Source organism: Hyaena hyaena, unplaced genomic scaffold, assembly GCF_003009895.1.
Source record: "Hyaena hyaena isolate Hyena2069 unplaced genomic scaffold, ASM300989v1 scaffold_152, whole genome shotgun sequence".
Taxonomy (NCBI): Eukaryota; Metazoa; Chordata; class Mammalia; order Carnivora; family Hyaenidae; genus Hyaena; species Hyaena hyaena.
This window is the reverse complement of record NW_024080784.1, coordinates 1,044,193-1,067,511: the sequence shown is the minus strand read 5'-3', so window position 1 is coordinate 1,067,511 and position 23,319 is coordinate 1,044,193. Positions and strand designations below refer to the sequence as shown.

The 23,319-nt window shown below is 36.1% G+C and overlaps 1 protein-coding gene across 1 annotated transcript in view; it reads right to left on the bottom strand.

The window, feature by feature from the left end:
• FBXL13 (F-box and leucine rich repeat protein 13) overlaps window positions 1-23,319 on the bottom strand; it is a 196,979-nt gene that overhangs the window by 9,828 nt on the left and 163,832 nt on the right. Inside the window, exons 18-19 of the mRNA XM_039239125.1 lie at window positions 15,897-15,980; window positions 947-1,081 (exon numbers count right to left, since the gene is read on the bottom strand). Of these exons, the coding sequence (XP_039095056.1) occupies window positions 947-1,081; window positions 15,897-15,980 (219 nt within the window). The remainder of the gene's footprint in view (window positions 1-946; window positions 1,082-15,896; window positions 15,981-23,319) is intronic.

Below are 23,319 nucleotides of genomic sequence, written 5' to 3'. Positions count from 1 at the left end.
AAAGATCTCTGTTTCTTGACATGGAAATATGTCCATAGTATATTAAGAAAAAAGAAAGTAGGCTACAATGTACTTTGGAAAATATGATTCTATTCTTCAGCAACAACAAAAAACCCCAAAACCTTCTATAACTATTTCTAATCTCTGTGTACATAGAAAAAACTCTAGAAGATTAAGTACAAAATGGAAGACTGGTTATGTCTGCATGGTGGTATGACAACAGATTTTTACTTTCTCCTTTTTGTTTTTATATGTAGTCCAGAGATTTTTACAATAAGTGTATATTTCTTTTACAAACATATGTCAAAAAATTATCAAAACTGAAATAAGAATGAAGATGATTACATGTATTTTTAGTGTCATACTGGAACATTTTTTAACAGTCCCACTAGAAGAATTCTATAAGGAATTATGTCTTTGTTTGACATCTTAATTACTACTGATTAGGGCTCAAAGTCAATGAAGTTACATGTTATAATGTTATGTTTTTGTCCAGGGAAGATGTAAATTCTTTCTTTCTGATAGAAACTATAACTCCAAGATTATGGACTTATTACCTTATAAGACATTAACCAATTTTGTATCTAATCTAAAAATCATATTGCAACATTCTTTTTCTTCAGTTCTTATAAATAATTCTGTTTGATCAAATCCTGGTTTTACCATTTTGCTGGTCCTCTCATTAGTGAATTCCAAAAATCTTGACATGTTTTTATATTTGAATGGGAATTGTTTTTAACTTTTTAAAAATTCTAGTTTGACACAAATGAAATCATAAAGCCATTTCCCCTTTGAGGAAAGTGGAAAAAATGTAATGACTACCTCGGACATAGCAAATTAAGAGACAAATTAAGAGAAACAAACTCTGACCTCTGACTGCTACCCTGCCTAGGTTTCTTGTCTGTGTTTCAGCTGCACAGAACTGAGCTCTGACTCCTGGACATACCTTTGGACAGCCAGCAATGCTGAGAGATGTGAGGCGGACACAATAAATGGCCAGTGCTTTTATAATCTCATTTGATAGCTGGGGGCAGTAAGAGACATCCAGGTGTTCTAAGATCAGTGAGCCTTTGCAGAATGCCTGCAAGAAATTCCAAAGTCAAAGATTTTTTTCTTTTTTTCTCTTAGTCTTTATTCATCTAGAGCCATCTTACCCACAGCAGCTTACTTAGTATGCATGTCAGTCCTTGAAGTATAGATGTGTTACATCTTGTTGGAAAAAAAAAAAAAAGGAGACGAAGAAAAAGCTATTACATCCATTAAAAAAAAAAGATATTCACACACCAGCTTAACAGCTTAGTAGTATACAAATTCCTGTTAACAGACTTTAGTTTTCCTGACGTTAGTACTGAGATTTTACACATATGGTTAGTAATTATTAGAGTTATACTCAGCCAAATGAGTGGAAGGAAAAAGAATCTGGAGGGAGAATTAGATGAGAGACCCTGTGGGGTTGACAGTGTAATGTAATGGGAAGATCATGGTCTTTGGAATCAGGCAGACCTGAGTTTTAATTTCATTTCCACCACTTATTAGCTCTGAAACCTTAGCAACTCCATCTTTCTGAGCCTTAGTCTCTTCTTTTTTAAATCAGGGAAAATAATATCTACTCTCCAGTATTGTTCTGAAGTATCAAAATCTTCGCCTGAAATTTCTAGGGCTAGCAAAGGCCTGGGGAAATCATTGGAAATTCTTCCTTTTGCCTTTGTAGTTATTAATTTTCATTCCCATTTTTCAGTTAAACCATAAGAACTGAGTGATAAGAAGAATCCATGAAGAAAAAGTTTATAACCAAGCAGTTATACGAAAACAAAATGATCCACAAAAATAAACCTAATTGCAGTTGTAAAAATATTCTAAGAAGAATAGGAATTAGAAACTATGGCCAATTCCAGATATACTAATATTGTACTTAACAAAAGTCCCTCCCCCAAATTATAAAAAATAGAAATTATCAACATGTGCTCAGTCACTAGAGAGGTTTATTGGAAAACAGCTCAAATTTTTGGAGTACTTAATTAGAGACCTCAGTAAATGATAGTCTACCATTAGTATTAAATTTTAGTAACTAGTGCCTTACTAGTAAGGCATTGCTTATTTATATGTAAAAATGGATGTCCATTGGACTACATGTCACTTTCCTTTCAGAGCTGAGGGAAGGACCTGGGCTGTTGGATCAGTTGATGCTATCAGGATGACTCCAGTGGTAAGACCACTGGTGGCCTTCCCTCCCACTTGACTATGCCACTTTCCCATCATTTTAGCCCTAAGGAAGACTGGAAAGAACTAGTCAGCCCACTATTTTCTTTAGCAAGTTAATAAAAGAGGCAAATTTTCCATGAGAGGCAGTTTAGCATAGGAGATAAAAAAAAAATAGTACTAAAAGATATTAGTGATTTAATCCTCAATCCTGATCTTTTCCTGACCAGAATACCAACAATGATTCCTCTTTCCTCTCACCTCATGTAGAACTTGTCTTCTTCAATTAATTCAGTACTTGGTTTACTCCTGTATTGTATGAAGATCTGTCTTCTCTAGCAACTAAGTAATGTCAAAAATTGGAAGGGGCAGCTTGTCACGAGATAGTGAGGTCCCTGTCATTGGAGATAATCAAGCATAGAGAGCACACTTAGTTGTGGTGTGAGGGGAATCAGACTTTGAAGGATTGGAATGATTGGTCTTGAATCTCAGCTTAGAAATTCAACAGCTTTTTCAATGAGAATGCAGTAAATCTCTCAGAGGTATTCTGTGGAATTCTGCCAGCTTTTATATCCCCTTCACAAGTATCATATTTAGGATGCCATAGGTTCTCAATAAATACTAGTTGGTTGAGCTATCCTTTATAAGCATCTTCAAGAATATAAAGAATTCTCTTTTAATGATACAGGAATTCTTTTGTCATAAGGAGTAGGATAACATTGTTCTCTACTTAGAAAATGGACAGAAGTCAAGGAACCATAGAAAATTTGAGGAAGGAAGGAAGGAATATTTAAACTAAGAATGATTTATTAAAAGATGAAACAAACTTTAAAGGGAGATTCAAGGCACTTAGTGTCTGAAAACCCTTTCGATAACATCTGTCAATGTCTTGGACTGCATGAATCAGTTCTGCTTTAAGCCTTTAAAAAAACCTCTAATAGTCTTTGAAGTTGAACTTTCTCAGAGGTTTTAAAAGTAAAGAATAGCTTATAAATGTATTAGAATGTCTCTGATACATTCATGGAAGCGTTTTCATCCATGGAAAATCTGAGGCATAAAGACAGGTCTCAGGCTTTATGCTTGGCATAAGTCAGTGCAGATCCGAGAAGTCAGGCAGACTCTCTCCTCTCTTTGTAATTCACATTTTCCTTAAGAGACGTGTAAGTCATAAGCAACTTAAGTCTGCAGGAATGTTTCAACATAATCACTCATGCAATTCCGTTTCTCCCCTACCAATAAGATTATTTTATGCTTTTCTGGCTCCAGTAATACAGATTCATACATATATCAATGCTGTTGATTTTCTTTTCTTGGAAAATGTCAGGCTAAGCTTCTTCTAAGATGAAACCTTTTATACTGAAAATGGGAAGAAAATACAAAAATTATCAAGTTTAGCTTCCACCCCATACATCAACCAGTTTTGCTATGGGTTAACAATCTTGAAGAAAACTTCCAAATGTCTTAGTGAACTAAATCATTTCTTCTGTCCATTTTCAGAGCTGAGTCATAGTGTGGGAAGGCTTACTGACTACATTCCTAAACTGGGTATGTAGAGGAGACTGAGTTCCACTAACATTTATTGATTGTCACAATAATGTGTTTCTGCCAAAATCCCGATTTAAGTCACCTCAACAGGTGGCAGCTCTCAATCTCAAAAGAGCTCCCCCTCGTGGTGCATAGCCATCTTTGGACTATTTGCTTCATTAGGTTCTGATTAACTCTACTACTAAGTTTTGTGGGGTTTTTTTTTCCCCAATTGACAATCTAGGGAAAATCTTGTAATGTCAAGAATCGTTTTCTGTAATGAAGACTGTCTTTGACTGCTTCAAAAGCTAAAGTACAATGTCTACAATTTTAAGTTATAAAATGAATTCAAAACTTCAGTTTGTAGGGCCTCCTATATCCCATCAAACATAGCCTTGCTCTCACTTGGCATTAGAACGGGTGGGTGTAGATGTGGCCAGGACACACTGAGCTGGGAAATCTGGGCGTTGCCACCAAAACTAAATTCTACAGAGTCCAATGCTAGTGAGATGCCTCTCCTGCCCTCCCACCCTCCCTGCTAGGGAAATCAAGCTGAGCAAGGCTTAGCGAAGGCTAAGCATACTTCTTAGTATGCTTAGTAAATATGGAGGGGATTCTTAAAGGGCAAAGGCCAAAACCCAAAACAAGCATTTCTGAAGATACTTTCATGATGCAATTTGTTACTTTATTATATGGTGATTTGGGAGATAAGCTTTAGTTTCATCCAGTTCAAATGTGGCTAACTCCACAAACTTTTTCCCGGTTCCTTCCTCTGGAAGAAATGTCTCTTCCAAATACCTATAGCTTTTAACTTTATTATCTTTCTCACTTTCTACTTGTCTTATAGCTATTTACATAATTGTCTTATCTTCTGCATTGACTGCAGCTCCTTGAGAGCAGAATCCATGTCTAATTTACTCTTGTGGCCTCAACATCTAGAATGCAAAATAGGTTCAAGATGAGATTGTGTCAAAGGGAATGGAAAATGCTGCTTAGCACAGGAGTGAGGAAATGAGCTCCCATAGATTGCTCTTAGGACACTAAGTCCAGTCTTTCCTCACACCCTTTTTAATAATTGCAGTTGCAAAGGTGGTTAAGAGCACAGAGTCTGGGGTCCACCAGCCTGAGTTCATATCCTGCCACTTAGAAGTTTGTGTCTCTGCATGAAAAGATGCTCACCATCACTCAGCATCAGGGAAATACAAATCAAAATCACACTGAGATACCACCTCACGCTGATCAGAGTGGCTAAAATGAACAAATCAGGAGACTATAGATGCTGGCGAGGATGTGGAGAAATGGGCACCCTCCTGCACTCTTGGTGGGAATGTAAATGGTGCAGCCCCTCTGGAAAACAGTGTGGAGTCTCCTCAAAAAATTAACAATAGAACTCCCCTATGACCCAGCAATAGCACTGCTAGGAATTTACCCAAGGGATACAGGAGTGCTCATGCATAGGGGCACATGTACCCCAATATTCATAGCAGCACATTCAACAATAGCCAACCCATGGAAACAGACTAAATGTCCATCAACTGATGAATGGATAAAAATGTGGTTTATATACACAATGGAAACTACTTGGCAATTGCTATTTGCAGCAACATGGATGGAACTGGAGGGTATTATGCTAAGTGAAATAAGTCAGTCAGAGGAAGACAGATAGCATATGTTTGCACATATAGGTGGATCAGGAGAAATTTAACAGAGGACCATGGGGGAAGAGAAGGGGAAAAAATAGTTGGATAGAAGGAAGGAGGCAAACCATGAGAGACTCCTGAATACTGAGAACAAACTGAGGGCTAATGGGAGTGAGGGAGAGGGGAAGGGGGGTGATGGGCATGGAGGAGGGCACTTGTTGGGATGAGCACTGGGTGCTCATATATAGAAACCAACTTGACAATAAACTATGAAAGAAAAAAAAGAGAAGAAGTTTGTGTCTCTGGATAAATTACCCAACCTCTCAATTCCTCAATGATCTCATCCACAACAGGAGAATAACATGGTACCTTAATATGACACCTGCTTCATGGAGTTACAGGGAGGATTAGGTGAGTTAATATGAATACAGCAACTGAACAGCAGCTGGCATACAATAAGCAGCCAGTAAATAGCAGTCATAAAAAGAGGAATGTGGAAAAATTAAAGAACAGAAAGGGTAAGCACTCAAAGAGAATGCATATTGGAAAGAAGACCTGGAAAAGAACAACAAAAAAATACCTTTGAATTAGAATTTGTGGGGAGAAATTTCCAAAAAACATTTTCAGGTTTTAGACTTTATCTCCAAAATAAAAATAAGCCAGGATTGGACTACTCAAAGGTCTATCAGGCATTTCTCTTGTAGCCTGTAGGATAACCTACACTTTTTCTGTTTTTCTAAGATAAGTAAAATAAAATGGTGCCCAGTGGCGCAGTTACCTGGCACTTCTCCAGGAGTTTCTATGGGATAAGAAGGGCATAGAAATTACGTCAACTATAATAATCAGCCTGAAAGATTTGATAGGTTTCTGTTTACATAGCCAGCCACTCCACTTGTTCTCTTTCTCACTCTTTCCCAAGAAAATGGCAACTCAGAACTTTACTCCAAGGAAAAAGTCATACTGTCCTCCTGTGACCTCTTCCATTTAAAGATCTCTAGGAAATAATGACTTCATGAGCCATCAGTGCTGCTTTGATCTCCCATTTGGGGGTATAATGGACTAAGAGGTGATGTAATCAAGGGAGGTTACTGGTTCGGCAGAAAACTTAAAGGGCCTGAAGTTGGGTCTGTGACCTTCAGAACGTTACCTAACCTCAAGTTTTCTCATCTCTAAGAGAATGAATACAACCGTTAACCTGTCTCACAGGCTTATTGGAAGATGTGTACTCCAAAAGCACTTGACAGACATAGCACCCTTTACAGATGCTGGTTTTCGCCTCTCAGCGGTGGAACCAGAGAGGTCTTAGAACAATCTTGTCTGCCATTTAAGACCCCTGAGAACACATCCTCACCATCTTCCATATGTTGAAGCCCTTCAGATGAGGAAATATCATGTGCTAAATTTAACTGGAAGCTAATAGAGAGGGCAATTAGAAGACAAATGTGGAAAAATCATAACTCCTCTGAGATATGCCACAGGTACTCAGTTCATGTCAGGAAAGGCATAGTGAACAAAGCCCAGGCACACTACATGAAAGAAGGATCAAAAACAGATTGGTCACTTATATTTAAGAAGCAAAAGGACCATAAACTCATACTCTTATAGGAAAGTGAGATGTTTACCTTCAGACAATCTAACAAGTTCTTATTTAACTTTTGTCAAGTTTCATCTTACACAGGATAAACTCATGTTCCAAGGGCAGCTTAAATGTTGAGAGAGGACTCCAAAGGATTATCTTCCTTTTGACATATTCTCTTATAGTTCTTCTCTGTGGATGCTCAACATGAAAATAACAGATATGTGCTTTCATTTAGCAAGTCTATCTGCTTCAGTTGTCCAAAAATAGTTCTCCCCAGTGGGAGTGGGCAAGAAGCCAGGATTGGTATTGGGTATTCTCAGTTTTGCCTATTTATCAGCCAAAGAAGCATGGTACCCATGACTCCAGTATCCCTTGGAAACTTACAGACTGTGGGAAAACGACAAGCTGTCAAATCCCACATCCTTTGACGTCTTGCAAATTTCTAATTCTATTAAATTGCCTACACAATTGGAAACACACTAGGTTGAGGAACAACAGATAAACTGAGCTTATTTCTTTTGCTCACAGTCTTAGGTAGAGAGAATAATGTCTAGGTATCTTGTTAGGACTTTGTGACTCTCTGTTAGTTCCAAGTGTCTTAGGTATGTTGGTTATGTTGTTCTATTATAGATTCTAGGAGACAATTCTTGGCATGGATAACTATGAAACACAGATTTCTGTAACAAAGATCTTACTTGCTCTAGGTTTTGTGGGAGTTGCTTTTTCTACAAGGTACCAAATACCTTCTTTTTAATTACACCACAGGAATTCCTTAGTTTCCTCTCCCTAAACCCTGTAGAATGATTCTGAACCTGGGACTTTCTGGGATCTTCATGACAGAGAGTTAGTCACTTATTTCCTAATAGTAACCTGGAATATTGGATGAGGTAAAGAATTTTCCTGAGCAGTATGGCCAAGAGATAGGGTCCAGATGTCTGAATGTCCTATCTCCTCACACAGAAGATTTCAGAACTTCCACTGCATCAAAGGCCAAAGAGTAAGGCCATTTTGGAAAAGGATCCTCTGTTTGTTGCTTCCCTCGCAACCCATAAACATAATTGTATCCCTGGAGAAGAGGTGTAGTTATTGAAATCTCATACTTTGACAAGTTTTGAATGATTTAATCTTAGAAACCAAATAGAAATCAATGTTGTTTTTTTAACAAATTGTTGCTATGTGGAGCCAACACATCTAATCCATCTTTGGCGTTACAAGTCAGTACATGTCAAAGGCCACTAAAACCACTAAACCACCAAGAGGGTGGAGTCTTTCAACTGATGAGAGTGATTGATGAAAATCTTGCACAAACAACATTTTATATAACTAGTTAGAAAGTTTAGTGATTCAAAGAGTTTGAGATCAGAAAATTCTCTGGAGAGTAATCTGCTTCTTGCTTCTAGGCAAGAATGAATCCAACATGGATGTTAGGTCAAGACATGAACCCAGTTCTTCTTACACTTTAGAGAGAAATGTCCAGAAGAGGCTATCAATGGGCCATTCTTGGGGACTCAGAAATGTTGCTGAAGGAGGTGGGTACTCCTGGGCCTTTCTGACTTGAGTATCCACGTATGCTCCACCGTTACAAGGGATTCAGTTCTCTAGCACAGGTTAATGCAGAATACAGGACTGAGAACCTGAACCCTCAGTCCCCACTTGGACTCTGCCTGGAGCAGCCTCACAGAACCTCTTGACTTGCTGAACAGTCCTAGATCGGGCTGAAAACCAAATGAACAGCACTGGATCTCGGTGTGCTGTTCTCCCAGCTATATAGTAGCTCATGATTCCCCGTCCTTTATTCCTTGATCCCTCTTCTCTACGTCTCTATTTATAAATCAAGATAAATCAGTTACTAAAGTAAAGGTCAAATAAAAAGCCAAATCAAAAGTTTGTAACAAGAAAGTGGATAAAAGAAGCTAAAGGTTAAAGGAGGAAAGGAACTTGTTATCTCAAGTGTCCAAGCACTTAGGTCAAGATGAAGGGTCTCAAAAAAGAAAGGGTTGTAAGAGAACAATGAGGAAAATGAATGTTCTAGCTTCTCTACCACTGCTTATACCCCATATTGTTGTCAAATATTTTTGCACTCATCAGAGAATATGACATTAACCTAGGCTACAACTAAGCTCTTAACATTCATCAGTGGTGCCATGTGGGAGATGTCAGTAAACCAGCTTGTGAAGAATATATGCAACAAATCAGGCAGAAAAGACACAAGAGAGTAGATAAAACTGAACCACTATCACATGCCTCTAATTTTTTATGTAGTTATAAATACCACCCACTGCATTCTGGCTGCAGGGCTTTAAAACACAGATACCCATCTCTCTTGGAGATTCTTTTTTAATGTACATACATAATAAAAGATAAGAAGAGGCCATGTTTGGGTTTGAAGAACAGTGATAATTATGTAAGTCTGAATCTTCCCCTCTTCTCCAAACTATAAAATCTATACAGGGAACAAACAAAACTGCACAGTACCCATACTTTCATCCTTACTAGAAGATGGAGAATACTACAACCTTCAATTTATCTGGAAGTAGAGTAAAAACATATCCCAACAGAGCTCCCTTAGCTTGCCTGCAGCCACCACAAGCCTATAGACTGAGAGAGTAGAAGGGGGGACTCTGTCATAAGAGTAGAAGGGCAAAGAGAGCTTAAAGGAAGCACAGATAGAATCACTCACAAAGAAGAGAAAGTGCAAGAATAAATGCCAAAGTACTGACTAGGACTTGGTAGTTCATAGCACTGGCTACATGACTTAGCTATGAGAAAGAGCTTGAAAATGAGGGTACCACGAATCTCCCAGGGAGCCAAGTCAGATTGATGGATGTTGTCTATAACTGTGTCTTCACTCCCATGCCTACCGAAACTCAACAGTTCCATGGATTTTACTGCTTAAATGTTCTCTAATCCATTCCCTTCTCTCTAGCCTCACTGTTACTGTCCTTGTAAGCCTGTCACTCTCTCTCCCCTGGACTATAATAAAATCCTCTTACCTTTTATTCTTTCTGTAAATCTTGAGAGCTGTCCTCTCTCCCCTCTGCCCTTAGGCCTAATTTCCACATTTCTTCTTAAAGCAATCTTCCAACAGGTAAGCTTTCCCTGGCATTCCCATGCTGGATTAAGTATCACAACTGAATCCTTCTGGAGATTTCATTATTACAATATAATAGCTAGAACTATCACTCTGGAATTAGACATTATAACCTAGCTCATGTGTTTACTTGTTTCATGACTTGGTACAAGATTCTTAACCTCTTTGAACCTTGATTTCCTTTTCTATAAAATGGAATTAAAAGTATTACCTACTTCATAAGGTAATTAATACACAGGAAATACCTATGACAGTGCCTTGTATGCAGTAGGTGCTAAATTAATGTTAGCCAACAATCACCACACGGTATTGGATTTTTCTGTTTATAAGCCTGGCTATTTGACTAGGCCTAGCCTTCTCATTAAAAAAAAAATCTAGAATGATTTTTGTTTTCAAAAAACTGACAGATTTTCTCAGCGTCCTCTGCATAGAAAGGCCAGCTGAGATGTTCTTAGTTCAATCACTGAGCAAGATTTTCACAAAATAAATCTGAGTGAGACAATTTGAATATTGTCTTACATGAAGGCATGGAGTTATTCATCTGCACTGAACTTAATCATTTCAGTTTTTGCCAACTCGGTGATTGCAAACCCTCATGTTGTACTAAGGAAGCTTAAGAATCTTTATGAATGGACACAACCCAAGTGCCTGAACTTTGGGATAGCTGTAGGCTCTGTCTATATGAGCACAGCCAACTCACCAAGCTGCATGCTTCAGGGTGTTCAAAGAGAGCAAGCTCATGACAGCCAAGGGCAGTGCTCACCAGCAATGGCTGCCTACCCCCCCAGTTCACCAATAGCTTTCTGCTCTTGGCTCCTGAGCCCTCCAGTTCCTGACTTCATTCCTAGATTCTAAAGATCTGATTCAAGCCTAATGTATCATCATCCTTTTTGGTTGTTGTTGATTCAGCCAACATCCATGAATCCAGAAGCAATGTTCCAGATTTCCAGTTTTCAGTCTGCCACGAGAGTTTGGAACTTATCGCTTCTCTCCTCAAAACAAGAAAAAAGGTGAGTGAACTGAAAATCAACAACTCTTCTTAGATCTGTCAGATAATTGAGATCACAAAGCAAACCACACTCTGAAAACTGGAGAGACAGGTGAATACAGAGAATCAGGGCTTACTAAGAGCAGAAGCCAGTGGCTGGAGCCAGTATCAGCTGAAACATTTAAAGGATTATTGACTAACTGCCAGAGACTGAGAGATTGGTTTGAGAGAAAAGTTTTGGGGCCTAGCCTTAACTGAGCCCCCATGCTTTCATGAGTTTTATCCAGGAGACCCACCAAGTTCTCAGGGTGAAGATCAGAGAAAAAATGCCCTCACGCTTCCTACAAGGGGAGAGGAAAAGTAATCATTGTAAAATATGTCCAGAGCATCTGTTCTCATTAACAGCCTGACCTCAAGGGAAACTGTTTCTCCAGAACCTAACTAACACAGGTATTATGAGAGCCAGTCCAACAAGGGGTCAGGGAAATACCCAACTTCAGCCCCTCTAACAATATTGTTTTACCTCAGTGTAGCAGAGGCAGGGAGAGGAGTTGGAAGCACTTGTAAAGATCACAGTCATGGGGCACAGGCCCATTTAAAGACTGAAACTTAATCATATAAATATAGAATGAGTCCCCCCAAAATACACCTAACCACCACACAAATAGCGTTCCTGTATAATAATGCCTTAAGAAAAAAAAGATTAGAAATCATACAGGATATGCTCTCAGGTTACAATGGAATTAAACTAGCAATCACACACACACAAAATAAATAAACAAAAATTTTAAAAATAAGCAAATTAGAAATCACACAGACAGCTAGAAAATCCTGAAATATTTAAAATTTGAACAACACATTTCTAAATATACATGGGTCAAAGAAGTCTCAAGAGAAAATTTATGCATGTTGAAAAATGTGTTTAATATCATAATCCCAGTGAAAAACAATTCAGTTTCTTTTTAACTGGATTGTTTTCTTATTCTATTTTCAAGAAAATAGCAATTATATTTATGTAGTGTTCTAGATTTTTTTAATGCTTTTACATATGTAAATTTATTTAGTCATTTATATTTAAGTGCCTCTGAAACATACATGACTCACTTATAGAAGTAAAAATTAATAAACTATTTCTTCCAAGAGCATATTCTAAACTATCTCCTTAGCATTGGAGCAGTTTGGCTGCTGAGATTACCTGCTTTCTGACTGTGGTTAACTAAGGTAAACAAATTATCAAACTATTATGCGAATATGTTTTTTGTTTGCTAGTATATATTAGTTTCTTCTTTGTTAAAAAAATAATCATAGTGATAGGCAATATTCATCATGTGCTCTGTGTCAGGAACCATGCTAAGTATTCAGATGTTTTATATCACTTAATACTCACAACAAGGAGACTGTTTTATTATTACACCTGTTTTTTCAAGTGAAGAATCCAAGACACAGAGGAGGAAACTAACTTGCCCAAACTCACACATCTTGACAGACTAAAACTGTAAAGTTCTGTCTGACTCAAGAGCAGATGTTGGCAAACTACCAAATTTTTACTTGCAGGCCAAATCTCATCTGTCACTGTTTTTATATGGCCTTCACTCCAAGAATGGTTTTTACATTTTTAAATGGTTGAAAAAAATAAAAAGAAGAATATCTCATGCCATGTGAAAATTACATGAAATTCAAGTTTGTCCATAAAGTTTTATTAGAACAGAGTCACTGTCTTATTTATGTGTTGTCTATGGCTGTTTTTTACTCTACAGTAACAAAGTTGAGCAGTTGTGACTACAAACTGTATAATCTACAAAGCCTAAAATGTAAACTATCTGGCCCTTACAGGAAAATGTTACAGAAAGATCACAAGAAAAGATAGACTCCTGTTCTACATGCTAGTTCCTGTCTGCCTCATAATTATAGCCACTACGGGAGCAATGAATTATTGTGGAATAAGTGAATTATGTAGCTATGTAAGAGGCAGAATCAGGATAAAAATTAGGACTTTGGTTAGCTAGTCCCACATTCCCAATATTATATCCATTGCCTTTGATGTCAGAGAGCTAGTCTCTACACTATTGTAAGGAAAGATCCTTTTCATTTACATGGATATTTAATTTTTAAAATTAAAATATAAACAAAAAGATAATTATTTAACAGACTAATTTTTATGATTTGCTTTGAATATTGATCACCATCTATCAGGTCCTAGCCTAGAAATATATACTCTTACAGCATCTCTATACACAATTTGGGTAAAATAAATATATAGGCATGTTGACATATGTGTGTAATCTACATACACTAAAATGTGTACACATATTTAATTTATACACATATACCAGACTTGCAGATATATATGTATTTACATGTAAACATGCAGTCTAAAATATGATAAAACTTATACACATTTAATTTGCACATATATACTATACATAGGTATACATTTACATACATATATACATGTAAGCACATATATACACATATTTTTCTCTGAATATGCACATGTAAGTCCTTTTGGTAAGTCATAACTAACCTTGATTTTTTCCTCTCCAATGCCTTTTCTTAACCAGCTACCTCAACTGACAAACACTGAAATAATAAAAAAAAAATTTTGTCTAGCTGCAAATGACCTACATAAAGAAAAATATGTACATTCATATATATGACTATTACAAAAATGCATTTACAACATACTTCATTCCAAAAAAATGGAATGAGAAATATGAACTAGATAAAGGGAGTATAAAAAGCAACTAGAGAAAAATAAAAGCAACAGAGTAAATAATTGCATTTGTTCCATTGGTTTTATCCAAGTAACAAGACAGAACTTCCATTTTATCTATATTGCAACATCCCAATTAAACCAATTCTTTTGCCAAACTTGACAGTTTGTTATTTAATTAAATTCATAAAATGTTCAAGGAGAAGTTTTCCTGAGAAATGCTCAGTTATGACACATCAAACATCTTTCCCCAAACGCGTGTGCCTTTCAAGAGCACCAAATAATTTTAGTCTAACATGATCACTGAATGTCTGATGTTCTCAGAAAAAAGACTGAAGCTGGAAGAAGTAATTAAAACCAGATCCTAAGTCACTACATCTGAGACTCCAGACACTTAATCTGCATGTGCTGCGGTTTCCAGTAAAACACTAAAATGAGGTAATTTTTTATTCTTATTATGTTCATGACTCTTGCAAAACCTAACCAGGGTAAAAATGTTTCTCTCATTTTTTCATTAAATCATCATGTTCAATGAAAGTTTCAATATCTTGTGCTAAAAAGAGACTCTCCTCTAGTTACCTTTTCTTACTAAGTAACAAGAAAGAAAATTCCAGATAAATTGTGGATACTCTAACTATCTCAATATAATCACCTTATTTTACCCCCTTCCCCTCTCTTTTATAAATCCAAATAAGAAGTTGTGAAATTGGTTTACGTGTCATTTTCTCTTCTCACCTTCTTTATCTCCTCTCTTTGGGGACTTAATAATTGGGCTGGAGGAGGCCCAGAAAAGAAAGATTGTCATATGCCCAGAAGTATGAACCTGGGAACCTTAGAAAGGTAAACTGATTAACAGCCACCACGTACACACACACACTAAAAGCAGGAAAGAGAAAATGAGATGATGAGAAAGAGAAAAAAAATTTTTTTGTGAACTTGAATAGAATAGCTGATCTTAGGTAACTAATAATTAAATAATTCTGTTTTTCCATGCTCCTGTATTCCTCTTTTTATTTTTTCTTCTAGATCACTGAAAAAATGCATGCCAATTTTTTAATTACATTTTTTCACTCATCTGAATGATCACGTAGTTAGCATGTGTAAAAAGGCTTTTACCTAAAATATAAGAGTGTCTAAAAATAGTGTAGTTTTCAGATTCAAGGACTGAAAATAAAAATGCCTGGAACCCATAGAGTCAAAGAGAAACGGCAAAAAGCTCTGGCTTCCTAATACTTCCTAATACTCATATTTTGTTTTGTTTGTTTTAATGTTTATTTATTTATTTATTTATTTTTGAGAGAGAGAGAAAGCACAAGCAGGAGAGGGGTAGAGGGAGAGGGAGACAGAATCTCAAGCAGACCCTGCACTGTCAGCACAGAGCTGGATGCAGGGCTCCATCTCATGAACCACTAATCATGACCTGAGCCAAAACCAAAAGTTGGATGCTTAACTGACTAAGCCACCCAGGCTCCCCTTGTCTCGTTTTGAACAACACTTTCTCATCCCATGGAATATTTTAAAAATTAGTTAGTAATTGGTGTATATCAAGAGGCCATGTCATCACTATACTAGGTTTCAGTACTTCTGAATGATTTATGGTTAGTGGTCCAATGTAATTGATCACCATATAAGAAACATAGCCCAATATTAGAAATGTTAATATTTAACTGTTTTATTTTAATAACCTTTGTTCTGTCACCTTGTCAAAGACCTTTTGAAAGCCTGACTATATCGTATTCATGGGTAAAGTTTTATGTAAATATATGTTTAACTTTTAAATGAACTGTAGTGGAGTAAATCACTGTTTAACCTTAGAAGAACATTTTGGCTTTTTCTCTTAGTAGATTACAGGCATCTAAATGTTTTATAACCCCTTTTGTTAAAACCTTATCCTATATGGAAGTTGTTAGTCTTTATTTATCCCATGAGTCTAACACTGGGAAGAGAGAGAGCAGAAAGGAAAAATGAGAAAACAAATTCTCTTAGTCACCTTAGGCTATGGAGACATGTCTAAAGTTCAGTTTATCTTGTCTCAATCAGGATCACATATGAATTGTTCTATTCATAATCCACTTTTTTTCCCACTCTGACCTATAAACTTTATTTAGTTTGTGTTTAATTTTTAACCACAATTCTTTAACAGAAGACCTTAATTATTTTACCTGAATTCCAACATCGGTGATTTTATAACACTCAGATAGAGAAAGTTCCTTTAATTTTTTATGTCTGGAAAGTATCATCAAACCCTAAAATATAAATAATATAAAGATCATTTTGTGATTATAATTTAGTACAAACATTATATGTCTAGTAAAATAACAACCTTTTATGCAAACTGAAATAATTTAGCTTCTGTCTTATAATTCTTTACACTTAAATTGTAAAATTACTTCAGTTAGGCAACATTTTAAATAAAAATTTCAAGTTTTGTAAAAAGCACAGTAGAATCCTCCCGAGACAAGGCAAATAAGAGCAAAAATAAGCTATTGGAATTACATCAAAATAAAAAACTTCTACACAGCAAATAATCAACAAAACTAAAAGGCAGCCTACTGAATGGGGGAAGATATTTGCAAATGATATATCTGATAAAGGGTTAAGTATCCAAAATAAATAAAGAACTTAACACTTAAAAAACAAATAATCCAATTAAAAAATGAGAAGACATGAATAAACATTTCTCCAAAGAAGATATCCAGATGGACAACAGACATATGAAAAGATGTGCATCATAATTCATCATCAGAGAAATACAGATCCAAACTACAATGAGATATCACCTCACACCTGTCAAAATGACTAAAATCAAAAACCTAAGAAATACGTGAGGATATGGAGAAAAAGGAACCCTCGTACACTCTTGGTAGCAATATAATTGCATTGTGTATATGTAAAGTTACAGTTTGACCCATATCAATGGAATATTATTCAGCCATAAAAAAGATTGAAATCTTGTCATTTGCAACAAAATGGATGGATCTATAGAGTATGAGGCTAAGTGAACTAATTCAGAGAAAGACAAATACTGTATGACATCACTCATGTGTACAATTTAAGAAACAAAACAAATGAGCAAAGGAAAAGAGAGAGAGAGAGGCAAAGAAACAGACTCTTACCCATAGGAAACAAACTGAAGATTACCAGAGGGGAAGTGGGTGGGGGGATGGGTAAAGTAGGGGAAGGGGAGGGAGGGTACACTTCTGATGGGCACTGAGCAATGTATGGAATTGTTGAATCACTGTATTGTACACCAAACTAATATGACACTGCATGCTCACTATATTGGATTTAAAATTTGTTTTAATAATAAAAATTTAAATTAAATTAAAAAATTAAAAGAGGTCATTGGCCACTCTTTCATTTCTCCTCCTCCTGCCCCAGGACCTAGCATAGGAAGAGGAAATTTAAAAAGTGTGACAGAATCCCAGAGCCAGAAATTTCCTTGTTACCTGTGTTTAGGTAAATATTATCTAAATCAATTATTTTGAAGACAGTTCATGTGACTAATTAATCTATTTGTCAGTAAATTCTTATTTGTGCCCAGCCTAAAAATCTGAAATCTTTAGCTCATTTTACTGTGTTTAATTGCTTGGAGAGGGAACAGATCTTTATATAAAGCCCTACAGACAGACAATCATTCATCAATGGCTCTCTTTTTCAGTTTAAAAGCTCTGTTTCTTGGAGTGCTTGGGTGGCCCAGTCAGTTGGTTAAGTGTCCGGCTCTTGACTTAGTCTCAGGCCATAATTTCACAGTTTGTGAGTTCGAGCCCTACATCAGGCTCTGTGCTGACAGCAAAGAACCTATTTGAGATTCTCTCTCTCTGCCCCTCCCACGCTCAGGTGCTCTTTATCTCTCTCTCAATAAATAAATAAAAATTTTTAAAAAGATTTAAAAGCTTTGTTTCTTTTTATTTAGAAAACATTGATTGTACTTCTTAGCTTTTAAATCTTTTAATGTGTGGTTCTGCTGTTTCATTTTTCAGTACTTTCTGCATTAAACTGGGGAAACTGATTAATGTGCCTTTTAGATGCCATTCTCCTGTTTTATTATGCTTCCTATAACAAGGTGGAAAATAGCAGTTTCCTCTCATTCTGTGGCCCCAGAGCTGACTGGCAGGAAAAATACCAGAAATGATATATGGATTTGTCCTTTTTAAATTTTATTTACAGGATTGTTTTACATTTTATTGAGTTTAAATACAGCACTTGGACCATAATTTAAAATGGGTTATGCAAATATTATATCCAGTTTTTTCAATGATGTACATATTAGGCCCTTTTGTTTAAAAAAAAAATCTAGGTCAAGGAAAGAAGTGCTTGAAAATCCTCTTAATTGATGCCACTGTTTAAACTGCAATTTCTAATTTCATTTAATGGTTTTGTATATCATCCAAAACTAAAATCACTCCATTTTTAAAATGTTATTGCAAATGTGGGTTCTTTTGTTAGGAACACATTATGTTTTCTGCCTCCTTATTTCAAAACAAAAATTATTAAACCCTGTGGAGCCAGCACATGAGGTCTCGGTTCCAGATGTGGATGCTATTTTTTTACTCATGTTAGAACTGGAGCTTAGATATTCCCCCAACAGAAACCGAATTGTTTAAACAAAAATAGTAAGAGATGCAAGGTTTGTCTCAGTGCCCTGTACTGGATAATAGCTAAGTATGTGTTACTCCTACGGGGAATTTGTCCTATGAAACTATCTCTGGAGTTTTCACTTCTGTATGTAGTGGAGTCAGAATTTTTTAAGGTGAACTAGAAATGAAGTACACCTGCAAAGTATGACATTTGACAGCCTATATTCTCTTTACCACTTTAAAGTGGTAAAATTTAAAATTACTTGTGTTAATTAATATTAAAATAGAATGCTACATTTTGTCACTATCATTGTTCATTAAAATATATGGCCTCAAAATTTAATTAAGATAATTAGCCGTTAGGTGAATGCGTATCAAAACCACAATGAGATAGATATCACTACTTACCTACAATGATGGCTATACTTAAAAAGGCAGATAATAAAAAGTGTTTGTGAGAATGTGAAGAAATTAAAATCTTTATTCCCTGCTGATGGGAATGTAAGATGGTCCAGTCACTCTGGAAAATAGTCTGACATTTCTTCAAAATATTAACTATAAAGTTACCATATGACCCAGCAATTCTTCCACTCCTAAGTATATACCCAAGAGAAATGAAAATATATGTTATCACAAAAAACTGGACTCAAATGTTCCTTAGCAGCATTATTAATAATAGAAAAACAGTGAAATATCCATCAGTCCTCAGTTTTTGTCAGCATTCAAGAGTCTCTCATGGATGGATGTGGGGGGGGAGGGGGGATGGGCATGGAGGAGGGCTCTTGTGGGGATGAGCACTGGGTGTTATGTGGAAACTAATTTGACAATAAACTATTTGTAAAAAAAAAAAAAAAGAAAAGAAAAGAAAAAGAAAAACAGTGAAACAAGCCAAATGGCCAAATGGCCATCATCTGGTAAAAGGATAAATAAAATGTGTTATATCCTTATAATGGAATATTATTTAGCAATAAAAAGTATGATGCATACTACCATATAGATAAACATTTAAAACATTATGCTGAGTAGAAGAACCAAACCCTAACAGCCATATATTGTATGATTCCACTGACTTAGAAGTCCAGAATAGGCAAATATATGGAACCAGAAAGTGGTTGCCTAGGGTGGGCTGGAGAGTGAGTCAAAGCCAGGGAGACACTGCTTAAGGGTTTCTTTTTGAGGTGATGAAAATGTTCTGGAATTAGATTGTGGTGATAGTTGCATAACTCCATCAATATATTAAAAACCACTAAATCATACACTTTGAATCACGGAGTTTTACAGTACTTAAATCATTTTTCAATAAAGATGTTTGTAAGAACTGAAATTGATTGATGTAATAACCATATAGCTAAATACAGATTAGAAATAAATATTCCTACAGCATACTTCAGTCCAGGATGAACACAGAAATTTCTCAGACCCAGATGGCCAATCTCTTAGCAAGACAAGGAGCAAGAGATGCCATCATCTAATGTGCTGGACAAGTTATCTAAGGTCTTGCTGCTGTAAGTAAACACAATTTTGTAACTGATCAGCAACAAATCTGAGCCAGCTGGAGGAGACAAGGCCTGCACTGAAAATTGCCTTGTGCTCAAATGGGATGACAGCTTCTCAGTACAAGTGGAATACACAATTCCAGTCAACAGGATTCATTTTTAATGGCTTTTTGACTCAGAAGCTTTTCAGATAAATGACCTAAAGAACATCAGAGCCAGCTAGGTAAAATGTTTACATGGCACCGTGAGGTTCATAAATGCTCCAAATTAGGTGTTCCCTGAAACATTTTTTAAGTGCTTGGGATGGAAGTCCTAGGGGTTGGCTGATGCCAAACTTTTACTTCTAGGAGGGATGGCAAGAGAAGAGTGGGGAAATAAGACAAAAATAAGGAAGAATGAGGAATCAACAAAGGGGAGTGACTGGGCCTCGATGGGGCAAAGGGCAGGTGGATGCTTACTTTTCAGGGAAGTTGTAACCATGAAAATGTAAATCCTCCTTAATCTCCTTCAAAAGTAAGCCAAACTCATGAATGTTTTGCAGGAAAAGCTTTGGTTTATTTTCCCAAAGTATGCAAAGGGAATAAATTGTAATCAGGTGAAGCACAGAGGAAAGTTACTCGTGTGGTAGCCAGGATTGCAGGTGGTACAGGAGTGCAAGGTCCCAGGAATTCACAGGAGTCCTAAGGAGAAGTTTCCTTCTTTTCAGGCCATGGAATTGAGGGATCTGGATCTGAGGGGCTTAAGAATTCCTAGTAATTGGTTTATATTATAGCTCTGGTATCAGGTCCACAGCATCAAGACATAAGACACAAAAGGAAGCAGTCACCAAGTCCCAAGAGCCTTGTATGTCGTTCTAAGGAATTTGGACCTCATTCTGTGCAACAGAATAAAACAAAACTTTCCTTCTTGAAGGAATAGGAGTTAATACATAAGTGACCATAATATGAAGACGAGGAGCATGTGTTTTGAGAGAGGTATAGGGACCACAGACCAGGGGGTGGCAGTCTAGAAAAGACTTTCATGAAGGAGGGAGAATTTGAATTAAGGCTTAAAGACTGAGTAAGATTTTGACAAGCAAAATAATAAGAATAGTGTTTCAGGCTGAGGAGATGACATGAACAAAGATTTCATAAGGATTGTGTGAATTGTTTGGGAAGTGGTTCAGTAGAAGTAGTGGGAGGGGCCACTGAACGCTGCCAGGAACAGCTACGTGTACAAAAGACACTTCAGAGCAGACAAATCTTTGAAAACAATTCTCCCCAACCCCAATTTTACATTTGGAATTGTTTAGCAGATGTATACAGACATCAGAGATGAACTAGTTACCAAATGTTGGAATGGTATTGTGTGTGTGTATTTAGTATACAGCTAAGTCAAACACCCATATACTCATATACTCCTTACCTAAATTGACCAGTTGTAAACATTTTGCTACATTGTTTAATTAATATGAGTGTGTGTATAAATATAGTTTCATTATTAATATATCTGTATGATATAGTTATATATATACATATCATATACATAGTATATATTTATAAGTCTGTCTATGTATGCATATATACGAGTTTTCTTGATGCATTTTTTTAAACTGGAAGTTTGTACCTCTAAATCCCCTTCACCTAATTTGCTCATCCTCCCCATCCCTTTTTCTCTGACAACCACCAGTTTCTTGTCTGTATTCATGTTTGTGTTTTTTTTGTTTGTTCCTTTTTTAATTATTCTTTAGATTCCACATATAAATGAAATCATATGATATTTGTCTGTCTTTATCTGACTTATTTCACTTAGCATAAGACCTTCTAGGTCCATCCATGTTGTCCCAAGTGGCAAAAGCTCATTCTCTTTTATAGCTGAGTAATACATAATTGTGTGTATAAACACACACACACACACACACACACACACACACACACCTCCTCTTTACCTATTCATCTATTGATGGACACTTAGGTTGCTTCCGTATGTTTGCTTTTCTAAATAATGCTGCAGTAAATAAAGGGGTGTATATATTTTTTCAAATTAGTGTTATCATTTTCTTTGGGTAAATATGCAGTAGCAGAATTGCTGGATAATATGATATTTCTATTTTTAATTTTTTGAGGAACATCCACACTTTTCCACAATGGCTGCATCAATTTACATTCCCACCAACAGTACAGAAGAGTTCTCTTTCCTCCATATCCTTGCCAACACTTATTATTTCTTTTCTTTTTGATACTAGCCATTTCTGATAGGTGTGAGGTGATAAATCATTGTTGTTTTGATTTGGATTACCCTGCTGATTAGTAATGTTGAGTAGCTTGTGATATGTCTATTAGCCATATGTCTTCTTTGGGAAAATGTGTATTCACATCCTCTGCCCATTTTTTCACTGGATTATTTGTTTTTTAGGTATTGGGTTGTATAAGTTCTTTATATATTTTGGATGTCAACCCTTTATTGGATGTATCATTTGCAAATATCTTCTTTCATTCACTAAGTGTCCTTTTTACTTTGTTCATGGTTTCCTTTGCTCTGCAAAAACTTTTATTTTGGTGTAGTCCCAATAGTTTATTTGTGCTTTTGTTTCTCTGACCTGAGGAAACATGTTCATAAATATGTTTCTAAGGCTGATACCCAAGAGATTACTGCCTATGTTTTCTTTCAGAAGTTTTATGGTTTCAGGTCTCACGTTTAGGTCTTTAATCCATTTTGAGATTATTTTTGTATATGGTGTGAGGAAGTGGTCCAATTTCATTCTTTTGTAGCTATCCAGCTTTCCCAGCATCACTTATTGAAAAGACTGTCTTTTTCCCATTGTATATTCTTGCCTCCTTTGTCATGAATTAATTGGCCATATAAACATGAGTTTATTTCGGGGCTTTCTATCCTGTTCTATTGATCATTGTGTCTGTTTTTGTCCCAGAACCATACTCTTTTGCTTACAATAACTTGGCAGTATATCTTGAAATCTGGGATTGTGATACCTGCAGCTTTGTTCTTTCTCAAGATTGCTTTGGATATTCTAGATCTTTTGTTAGTTCCATACAAATTGAAGGGTTATTTGTTCTAGTTCTTTGAAAACTACTATTGGTATCTTGATAGGGATTGCATTGGATCTGTAGATTGCTTTGGGTAGTACGGACATTGTGACAACTTTAATTCTTCTATTCCATGAACATGAATTTGTTAGGGGTTTTTTGATTATCACTTCAATTTTATTACTCATAACCAGTCTGTTCAAAATTTCTATTTCATCCCCATTCAGTTTTGGAAGACTGTAACTTTCTAAGAATTTATCCATTTCTTCTAGGTTGTCCAATATGTTGGCATATAATTTTCCATAGTATTCTCATATATTTGTGTTGTTGGTTGTTATTTCTTCTGTTTCATTTCCAAAACTATTTTAGTCCTCTCTCTTTCTTTTTTGATGTGGCTGGCTAAAGGTTTGTCAATTTTGTTTATCTTTTCAAAGTACCAGCTCTTGGTTTCATTCATCTTTTTTATTTTTTTGTCTCTATTTCATT